Here is a 12,010-nt window from a genome sequence, read left to right on the forward strand (position 1 = left end):
TTCATATTCATTTTGACTATGTAAACTAAAGCTCACAATTAAGAGACTTTCCCAAGAATAAACTAAGTTAGGACCGAAACTGAAAGCTGAATACAGAAGTCACTGCCTCTCATTAAGCTGCTCTAATCACATTTCTGTGTCAGAAAACGTATCTGATCTGGCGCATAACTTCTGACTAATTTTATTACCTTGCTCTATTTGGGTGTTTGCACAGCTCAGTTCCACCATAACTCAACAAACATCACAAATGTTAGTAACATAACTACAGAGCACCACAGTAATGGAGACAAGCATCTGTTTTACCCATGGGGGAACTAAAAGTTGAGTTATCCAGGGACACAGAATCAGGTCTATATTGAAGATTGGACACTGTTTAATAACAACGCTTACCTTTCACTTTTCACTGATACAACCAACCTTCAGTTCAGAGCTACCTCACTGTTTTGCTTTTGAGTCATTGCTAGTAACATCCTAGAACAAATAAACGAGTATATTTGTTGGGAACAGCTAAGATTCCAGCTTCATGGGTTTGGTTATATCCTATTCTACAGATACAAGGTCAGTGGCTAGGTACCATTTTTTGAGGAAAACAGATGTCATTTCCCTATTTCAGGGTATGGCTCTAAAAAATGAGGTTGATTTCAGTTGGGTCAGTTTTGGTGGACCTCTGAAATTTCAAGCATCTTCCCCTCAGTGACTGGCTGCCTCCAGCATGATGACCGTAAGTCATCTCTCTTTTCGCCCAGGAGTACAGAGGGTTTTCATCCAGCCTTCCCATCCACTTGCGGAATGTTTATCTCGGCATTATTTAGCCTCAGAGGAACCCTAGAAAGGTGTCTCAGGCACCAAGACGTGCATAATTTCACGTTAAAGGCCTTCCCTGAAGGCAAAGCACCATGCTGACGGCAACACACGAGTCAGCCCAGCCACACAACAGGTAGGAAACCGTCGTGTTCCTGTGTTGCGACCAGGGAAATGAAGGTTCTGGTCCCAATTCCCAGCGACCACGTTTTTTGCGTAATATAAATGCATTCCAAACTAGTACAGGGAATGGGCTTTGAAAGCCACGTTGTGATGAGCAGGCCCTACCTGTTCTTCAGCGAGGGCACAGACTACAGTCCTCACCTGACCTCAGTTTCAGCAGCTTCCAGGGAACGTATGGAGAGCCCAGGTGCCTACCTCCACCTCAGCGGGGCTCCTGGCAAGGGTCAGACCTCCTCTGCCCGAGAACGGGCATTTTAGCATCCCTGGGTGGCCACAGGCGAGCACTGAAGAAACACTAAGGCCAAGCGGGGAAGCGCGGCTAAACGTCTAAGCAGGTGCAGAGAGCTGGTGGTACAAGCTGGAGGCACCGGCAGGATTTAGGCCGACTGGACTGCACCCCAGTTTCTCACAGACTAAGCTGCAGTACGGATGCGGGTGGCCTCATCCTTCCTGGGGTGGGAAGGGAACAGCCAAGTTCCCCACACTTCACGCAGAGGGCGTAAGGAACGTGCTCCTCAGGAGCGACCCTGCAGCCTTAACCCACCGCAGCCGCGTTTGCCTTACAGTAACTCACTCGTGCGGCTGCGTGCTTTACATCTGACACTGGCAGTCTGAGGCACGTGCCTGTGTGTGTGTGCATTGCGTATTCTCATATTTAAATTCCCCAAATGGTTGTCCTGTAATTAAAATAATAAATATATATATATATAAACACACATGCATACACACATATGTAAATAATTTCATTTCAGATTAAATTTACATCACCACAACCTAATATTTGAGGACGATTCCAGTGAGTCAGTAATTCCAACAGTCTTTGACCCTCCCCCCCACCTTTTCAATGTATAAATAAAAGTCCCTGAGATCCCCAGCTGCCCTGCAGATAAGTAGTGCTGCTATCCCTGAAACAGATGTTTCTTCGGACTGAATTCATATACTGAAAATAAATTAACGTGTACAAAGAAATTGTAAAAAATAACCAAGCAAACTAACAAAGATAACAAACAAAAAGCCTTTAATTGAGCTGAAAACTTACATAGCATCACTTAGCTAAAGGAAGGACAGGGATAAGGAGTTAAAAGTAATTATTTAGCCATGAGAGCTCTTTCCTTTTTTACTCCATTTTACTGCTAATAAAATAATTAGCCCTAAACTACGTACAGTGTTCAAGCCACTGAGGTGTTCTAAGCCAGTACTGAGGGTTTTTCAATAAAAATTTACATATTCAGAGTACATTTACTCAAATCAGGCATAGAAATTCCCTGCTTTAATTTTTCCTCCCTCATGACACAGCATTAACTTGCTTTTCTTACTGTTTTGATCTACTTTTACAACAACTATCGCTGCCTTACACTTCCTCACAATTACCTCCTAACTTCATCAGGATAAGCTAATGAATTATGCAACACAAGATCAGGCTGGAACCTGAAAATCAGCTGTGTAAGTTACACGGCTGCTCCCTGCACAAAGCACAGAGGTATTCAAAACTACTGAATCCTAACCCATATGCAGTCCAGGCTGCGCACAACTGTAGCATCAGCCAATTAATTTGCACAACTTTGAAGACATCTCTCCTTACCTTTCATCTCCTTCTCTACAGTGTACTTCAGTTTTCATCCATTTCAGTTAAAAGGAAGATTATTAGCAGCAGAATAATACCTGCTTTCCTTTCCAAATACACATACCTGAACTTATACTAACAGTAAGCCTTTTAACCTGTTCTTGTGAGACAAAGACAGTACATAATCTGTATTCTGTTCTATAGGCATCACCACAGTTAACAAATAGAAAACTTAAATTCTACTTATTATCTGCTGCCTGGGCATAAAACATATGCTCTAATCATACACTTCACACATCAGAGATGAAGAAATTTTGAAAGAATTATTTTAACGGCAGAATTTACAGTATTCTCACTACCGAGAATATACTGTTAGCCTTGTCATTTAAATTGCCTGCAAATACAAATTGTACCGAAATAAGTAGTCAGTAGCAACTACTATGAGAATATGAAAATATTTTTTATCAGGAATATACGCAAAAGGTTTTTGGCAGCACATTGTCTTTCAATATTTCTGTTGGAAATATTAATACCATTTACAGAACCTCTTAGAGGACTCCTTTTTTTTCTATAGAAACACTACCATATGGGAAAAAATGTAAACCATAAAACAACCGTACAGAATAAATAAATTAAAATACATTATCTCCCAGTATATTCTGTGCAGAAAGGTGAATTTAACAATTAGGTCATAAGAATACTCCACAGAATACTGCGGCAGTTTTTAGCAGATACGTCCTCAGGACTATGGTCATAAGTATAGCTTCTATAAAAATACTCAATTTGGCTACAGACTCACTAACTTCGCTATCACCATTGGTGAAACTATGAAGGGCCACTGATGACATCCAAAGAAAAAGTCAACTGGTACTGCAGCAGAATTCTTACTACAATCACACTGCTTCTAAGAGAGACATGGAGCCTTCAAAGTCAGCCCAGGTGTGTATTCCCAAACTGCAGACAGTGCCGTACAGAGCAGTCTATGTCATTAACTACAGAAGAACTTTTTTTTCCCCCAAAGAAAAATAATGGAAGAACTCAATAGTCTGCTGAATGGTTATCCATATATGTTCATCTAATCACATGAGTAAACTACCAGGGCTCAATGATAATAAAGTTGTCCATTCTGGGGTACAGCCAGGATAGAAAAAAAATAATAATAATAAAAAAAAATAATCTATGTTTTTGATTGAGCTGTGGGACACAGCAAATGGCAACAGGTGACCAAGACCACCATCAGCTGGCAGGGAATACTTCTAGAAATACAGTGTATGGCCATTGAACCCACGTCCCAGTCATATGAGAGAATGGGCAGCTCCTGTTGTGCCAGTTTTTTCTATTACTTCCTGAAAGGCTGTCTATAGTAAACCGAACCTCTAAGTGCTTGACACTTACACAGCTCCATCAATAGCATGCCAATCCCACACATGAGGCTTAGCATGCCCAGCATATATTCTTTAGGTACTGCACCATAACTCTACAGCAGAGGGTGGGGATCCGGTGCTCCGGAGCACAGATCAAAGAGCTCACTCAAAGCCACAGGACCAAACCTGCCATTCACAAAAACCTGAGGGAGTACAGAGCAGCTTCCACAACCACTTGTGACTTACGAGTGACCCTGTTGTGTTCCCTTTCCATTTTGGGGCACAGTCAACGAGGTTTACTGCTTTCAGCTAAGCCAAGCGGGCTGACTTTACAGTAACGTAGAAGCGCTCACACAGTTAAGCTCCGTTATCATCTAGGAGACAGGTAGCTGCTGAACGCCAGCACAGCCTGGCCTTCTGCTACAACTGAACTAATTCCACCGGCTGGCGATACAGATGTGTAGTTAAACGTGAAAATTTCACGTGGAATGAACAAAGGGAGATTATTTCAAGTTTGGCAGAAACACGAAGCAGCGTGGGCTGGCCAAGCTTATGCTGCTCTAACACAGGTGCGATGATGACTTGTTTGTTAGCTGATTTGTCGTGCCAGAGTTAGAAGTGCAAGTGGGTGCCCACACTGACACAGCACGCTATTTACATAAAAATGAGCCTGTGCTCACCAAAGCGGTGCGTGTCTCACACACCAACTCCGAACAAGCCCCAGGGATCAAGGGAAAAGAGATTTCACTGAACAAGAGCATCCAGCATTTGTGCTGCAGAACTGGCCCGAGAGTCCTCACCCATTCAAACTCTACCAATCCAAAAACAAGCGTGGGGCAGTTCTCAAAGCAGAGATACCTTATCCGTGGAGCTGCCACCAGTGACCTCCACTAATTTTATTTTCCCAAATATTTACTTCATTTGAAAAATATTTGTGGAAAACTAAAATGAACTCATACACATACACGTGCACTTTCCTAACTCCTTAAAAGACTACCTCCTACCTTTTCTTCAGAGTACCTGAGAATCCTTTCTCCCTGGAGAATACGTCTTGGAAAGCACAACATAATTCATCCGCATTTGTCAAATTTGTCAAGTTGTTTCTCTTTTTCATTTATACTCATGTAAAAACATTTGCATTCACCGTGGGGAAACAAAAGAGCATCTTCCTTCACACATTTCATTTCTGCAATAGCACACTTTCCTGACATATGGGATATAAAATAATATATTTCTGTGTGTATTTGCACATCTATGTAGAAAAGAGACCATAAGTAACACCATATAACCTTAATACAAATTTCATGTTAAGGGGAATTGCAAATTTGCAAAAGATTTTTTCCGTTTGAGAGGATCACAACAATTTAGTTTCTTTATCAGTATTACACAATAATTATGGAGACTGTACAGAAAGAAAAAACTGAAATTTTGAGAAGGAATTTGGAGGACAGACTAATTTGCCAAATTCAAAGTATGGTCCTCATATCCTGACAAACTACAAAGAGTTCAGGAGAGAGCCCTGCAGAAAACTAGGTTACTTCCATAAAGACTTCCATTAACACTTCTGAATAGACCTAAAAAGCTTTTAGATGTAAATCCCACCTATCTTTAAAATTAAATATTAGTGTTAACCTTTAACAAACTATTATAAACAGAGGAAGCCCAAGGATTTGGAAAGGATTAAAATCATGATTTGGGAACTATTACTCTATCTCCTCTTCCATAAAAGCACATGCATGACAGCAACAGAAGGAAGCTGAGCAGGAGGCATATTTCTTTTGAACTTTGACAATCTTGATACACTGTTTTGTTGTTCAAATTAAGCATCGTAAGACCATAAAAATATTATTTTAAATGAAAGATGTTGTTAGTGGATGTTGTTGTATAAGGTGCCAAACATCTAATGTCAAAATCTTAGGCTGACACTGCTGTCCCCTTCCTTATACTCTTCCAGCCCACTTCTCCACTGAGCCTCTTTAGAAATACTGTTTACTTCAAAGCCAAGTTAATAAGGCCTTCATTAAAAAAAACTGTGTTTAAAAAATCTGTGTTCAAAAAACCTAGCTTGGATCTGAAACAGATCCTGCTAAACAGTGCAGGAAAATGGAATAAACAGAAATATTTGCAACACCATTTTTCTACTTACAAGTGTTTTGTTTTTCCCAAAATAAGATGACATCTACTGCAAACTCCATTTGGATGCATACACTCCGGAGATTCATAGGCACCCCAAAATCAGCATTAACTATCAGCTGGAATTTGCCAGCTCCCCACAAACCCTGAGAGGTTCTGTGGAAGTTGAAGTCTTCTCACTACAGTGATCTTAAAAACCTGTTCCTTACTTTTTCTAAGCAAAGATTAAGTTAGGGTAAGGATCTCGAAAGGTATCATACCCTTCTTAAGTTTTAACCCTTGCAGAAAAGCAAGGTATGGTCTTGTAGATGTATCCATCCTCAAAGTTTTTGTACTGTAAACACAAAAAGAATTCCAACAACTAATTTCTGTGGACTTGGCTTGGCCCACAAGAGCCCGCAGGAGCTTCCACAGTAAGGAACATATGCCATATAAAAGCTAGGTGCTACCTACGTAGTACATGATTCCAAAAAATCCACTTTCAACAATAAAGATATCAAGCATACCAGCTTCTATATGAAATAGATTGATAACTGACCATATTCACCTATTTTGCCAAATTATTTTGTCATATTTTTTCTGTCTTCTGTATTTACATTTGTTCTGATGAGTTTTAGCCAACAAACACAAATTTTGCAAATCCACATGTCTATCACATGTCACATCATACTTGTATTAGAAGTCCATGCAATGTGACAAAAATGCTTCCAAAATACAGAAACTAGGCACAGGAGATTACACGAGAACAGCCTGTTATTCAAGAATCCTACACCATCCTGAGTCTATACCTCCCTGTTTTCTGCTTGGGTATTTTCTCTACAGCTTTATCACTGATGCAACCAAACAGTACTGTGAACAGTAATAATTCATGTAAGCAATAATATTGTTTCCTGCACTTCCAGTTGGTTAAAAGGAGGACTACCTTGAGGCAAAATACACTCTTGAATTATATATGGGCAGAAACATGAGTACTGCAGCACAGTGCAAATTCTGAATCGCCTGAATGACTTTTTTTTGTTTGTTTACATTGGAAATAGTTTAGACAGGCAGGCTTTTAGAGGAGATTAAGGATAGAATTTACAGGGTAGTGTAAGGGAAGACAGACAGTGCCTAAATCCTTTTAATTCTAGTGGGGGAGTCATGCCTCTTAGTTACAGAGCTATTTAAAAAAATTCTATTCTGTAAGGCAAAACTGACACAGAAGATTCATATAGCTATCAAAGCTCAATAAACTACAATTTATAGGACAATTTTCTGAACATTAGCTTTTCACCGACTTTAGGCTTAATCTTATTATTTTTTATTTTAAAAATTCAGAAGATGTTTACATTGCAGACATCCTGCTAGCAACTAGTGGAATACATCCTGTTACGCATGTTTTCTATCAACACAGCAAAAGATCAGGGCAATCACTTGAAATCCTTTGAATTCACTGCCAAACAAAATACTAGGAAAATTAAGCAATGCTACAAGCAAACAGAGGATATCAATAGAGAATTTAAAACTATTTGACACCCAGTATTAGGACATGTATAATAAAAATCAATATAAGTCACTTAACTATTCTCCTACTTTGTCATGCTGCTTATCTGAAAGCCAGTGGGCTTTCTGAAATAACAGACTTCTCATAACTATTAAAATGTGATTCTTGTAAAAAGCGTTAGCTAGCAAGTTAGGTCTTTAAAATAATTGTGTGGAATTTCTCCTCCCCATACTTATGTTCATTCCTTGAAACGTATAGTACTGAAAGCCAGGTATTAGCTTCATTTTGACAAACAGAATACACTGAAATAACTGAAGAAAATACAGAAAAAAAAAGTTCTAACTCTAAAATAAATTTAAACTTTATTTTTTTTTAGATTTTCAAGACATCACCTAAGTAACAAGACATCACCTAAGTAACAGTTACATGTGAACGATATTTCCCTACAGTTTTAGAGTTAGATCTTTAAAAAATTTAGTCATAGTTATTTCTATCGTTCATATGAGTGATAACGTATGATAAGTTACAAGGACCAAGTTGAAAAACAAATCCTGTGTTTTCAACTGCTGAGCACTATATGAAGTGTGAAAAGAAAATCAGTAAAAAGCAAAGACAAAATGTCACATCTTCAGAATTTTTTATCTCCTAACTAAGAATCAGTGTAAGTAAGAATACCTCTTCTCCCCAGATTCTTAGAACTGGACAGGAAGTTCCTTATGACAACGGCCAGAGTAAAAAAGGCCTGATTTTGACTCTTGCCAAAAGAAATAAAAAGATTAAAAAAATGGTGCAATAGAAAAGATTGAATATTTGAGCTCCATACATTGGAAAGTGAATGAAATGCACCTTTATAAAGGTAACGTGGGAAATGCAATCACATTCCTAAGAGAATGCCACCTGACTCCCACTAAGGAAAGTTGACATTAAAATACAAGGAAGTTACTTGTATACAAAATCAAAGATACCAATTATTTTAATTATATTGTTGCTACAACAAAGCCAGAAGAAATGTAATGTGAGATTTAGTGTCTTATTATACATATCCTCTACACCAAAATTTACTGCTGAAAAATTAAATTAGGTTTGTCTTAGCTCCCTATGGTCCTTTTTCCTAGAACTACAATCAACTCTCTTTTCTGTACATCTCAAAATGCCTAGCTTCCCTGACTCAAAAGCCAAAACACCCAAATCCTACATTCAAAATTCCATCCAACTAGGTAAGAAAGCTCACCTTAATGCTTCTCAAAGCGTTTCATTATCAGTGTTAGGAGTAAGAATCTGATCTTTCCACCAAATAAATGCAGTGTAGATGTGCCAAGAAAACTAGAATAAATGCCTAGTTGATTGGAAATTTCCAAGTTGACGAGGCAACTTTGCTATATAGCACCATTAGAATTTGTTGGAAAAGCTAGCTAGCATAAGGAATGAATGCTTGTTGATGTGCTTCTTCAGATATGTATATATTTTGAGAGCCAAAATAATAATGTTCTAAAACGTTTTTCATATTAAATCGATGTCCTAAGATTTCTTAGTGCAGAAAAATAAAGAAATTAGTCATCAACTGTACTTGTAAGTAATCATGGAATACAACACTTATGAATAATCTATATGGCCAAAAAAGTATTAAAATTCACCCTGATCTGCTTAGATTTATCAAATTACATTGCATAGCTCAAAAGATAGCTTCCCATCAGTTAAGTTCCACATATGTACAGTATATTTGATATCAAACTTAGCTGGAGGTTATCCTGAAATATTACACTAATTTGTGCAGAGGAGCTGACATGATGTACAATGGCCTAAAGCTAGAAGTGAAATCCCATGGGGAATGACGAAACACACTTTTAACAAATGACTTCGTATTAATAATGGTGAACTAGGATACTTTTTTGTCAGTTAAATTACTGGCAAGGACACATGCAATTAATACCGTATATTGTCTTTCATCACTCTTAAGAAACCTTATACTTCTGAAAAAGAACAGTTGCTTTCTATACTAACAGTCTGCTCTTTTCTGTTACGAAGCCTTACCTTACAAAAGGTAATTTTATTTTAACAGTTCACCAACCCTAAATAAAATTACCAGGAACTACCATGCATCTGTTCACACAAAGAGCAATTTGTATGGTATTCGTTTTCTTGCCTATCATATCTGAAAGATTTGTTTCATCTTAGCTTTCCAAGTTTAAAAATCTGTATTTAACTTAAGCTAAACACCCTAGGCACACCATGGGAATTTTATGTGCTTTGTTCTCAAAACCCACGTTCTACACATTCCAGTAGGTTTGAAAAGTAGTAAGTTTTCCAACTTCCAGGAAGTAATCTTGCTTTTAAACCCACAAGGGCACAACAGTTCCGACTCCCTGCATCACTTTGACCCAAATCTTCTATTACACTGAACCCAACTGTTTATCAATAGAGCATGGATAAGAAGAAAATGGCCTAACATATCTCCCAAGCAACAGCTATTTAGCCTAACGCAATATGTCCAGCGCTACTCATAGGATCAGGTCTCAATTTATGAATTTAAGAACCATGTGGTTTCAGAAGAGAAAAGGAAAATGTAGATGTTAGAATAAATAATGATTTATAAAAACACATTTTTCTACACATTTCTTCTCTACACATGCTGATGCGCCATGACAATTCTCTCTCCAATTGACACAGAATATAGTTATACATACCACAGTTTGGTGGTTAACTTGAATCACTTCATCCCCAGCATGGATTTTCTTGCACCGATCTGCAGGTGACTGAATTTAAAATAAAAGAGATGATAAAGAATACAGTTCTTACTGGTCATCATCTCTCTTTCAGCAGTATGATTGCTAAGCTATGTAAATCAGGTTAGATTGATAATTACATTCTACTGTGAAATAAAGAATGAAAGAAATATTTAACAAATCAATTCATTGTTGCTGAAGAAAAATAATCTGTACCATTGTACACAATACAATAAAATGTTAAGAAAGCTATGAATATTTCTTTATTAAAGGATATCCAAGTCCTAAGGATTTTTTTTTTAAATTTAATTCCACCAAAAGAGTGCTTTAATCTGCCTGACATCTCTTAAGCCTTGAAAGCCAATCTTTGGCTGAATTTTGAACCTATCAAGACTAATTGGAAATTCCTCCTATACAAATTTCATATCTTGCTTTTTTTTTTCCTACAAGGTTTCAATACGTTGCAGAGAACTTCAGTAAATTACTGTTCTTCAAAGAGTACACAAGGAGAGAGGTTAGGTAACAACTAGGAAGATCACACAAGTTACATAGTAACTTGGCTTCTGGGTCATCATTAGGGTGAAAGAAATGCAACCAGCATCAAAATCCTACACCGATCACACTTTCAAAAAGCAAAGTAGTTTTGTTCTTTGCTTTTGCCTCAAAAAACACAACTCAACAATGAAAAAATCCAAACAAAAAAAAACACAACAAAAAACACTAACCCTCTCCCATAAAGCGACATCCCCCAAAACCTTTCCTTCTTCTGTCTTCTATGTTTACAGTAGACCAACTGTTTTCTGAGCAAAATACCCCTATGTTTAGAGGAAACTAAGTTCCTTCAGCTTTTCACAGAGTGACAACGCTTTGATTTTTCTCTCAATACTGTGGCTGCCAGCCTATGAAGGCACTAAATCAACTTCAAGGTAGAAGGTGAGACTGACAGTTTGAAAAAAACCAAGTTGCTCAGGAGTAGGTTTCCAAAAAGCTGCTATGAATTTTACAGAAAGGAATGAAATTAAATTTATTTTCCAGTGAGATTACAGGTCATCTAAAGAATATGCTCCAGGTCTGAAATGTGGACTTGAAATTGTAATAACCCGTGTACTACATCCCCACTCAAAATATACATCCCATAACTACGCCATGACTTTCTAGTACAACTGCACATAAATCATGGCCCAAGTTAAAGCCAGTGTTTAAATGGAAGATATCCAAGTGAAACATGAGGCTGAAAGAAGGGTCACCCATGACTCAGTCCTAGGCGACATTGCTCAGGACATCCTAAATCAAGCTGGGCTGGTACAACTGTAATTTTACTGACACAAAAAACAGCAGCCTTGACTTTTTGGCACTATTTCAGCAATAAAGGTGCTGGCTGAGTGACTTGGGGAAAAATTTTAACATTGGTGATTATGTTCTAATGATCTATCTTCTTCCTGTCATTTCACCACTCACACTTAGTTACTCATTCATACCTCTAACAATCTTTATAATCCTCCTATGTAATACTGCTATTTTAGCTCAGATGTAGTTACACTTAAGACTTTCAAAATCTCAATGCAAGTGAATCTTGTGTCATTACCCTTGAACTCTACAGGACTTTGTTACATTACAAACTTTCTCCTCTATTGACATCAGCACTTGCAGCTTAAGTCTTGATAAAATAGGTATTTTGTGTGGCAGTTTGCCAAGCCAGTAAATATGGTCTGAGAATCTTCAAATTGGAAAAGGCTACTTTAAAAAAAAACTCATTGCA

General features: G+C 37.8%; 1 protein-coding gene across 8 annotated transcripts in view; it reads right to left on the bottom strand.

Annotated features, from left to right (window-relative positions):
• Positions 1 to 12,010, bottom strand: part of CNKSR2 (connector enhancer of kinase suppressor of Ras 2) — a 216,295-nt gene that overhangs the window by 107,183 nt on the left and 97,102 nt on the right. For 7 of the 8 annotated variants that reach the window (XM_074605046.1, XM_074605038.1, XM_074605100.1 and 4 more), the window contains exon 8: positions 10,213 to 10,281. The exons of the other annotated variant lie outside the window; for it this stretch is intronic. In XM_074605046.1, coding sequence (XP_074461147.1) covers positions 10,213 to 10,281 — 69 coding nt within the window. The remainder of the gene's footprint in view (positions 1 to 10,212; positions 10,282 to 12,010) is intronic. 8 annotated transcript variants of the gene reach the window in all.

The sequence above is a fragment of the Larus michahellis genome, chromosome 1 (genome assembly GCF_964199755.1).
Source record: "Larus michahellis chromosome 1, bLarMic1.1, whole genome shotgun sequence".
Taxonomy (NCBI): Eukaryota; Metazoa; Chordata; class Aves; order Charadriiformes; family Laridae; genus Larus; species Larus michahellis.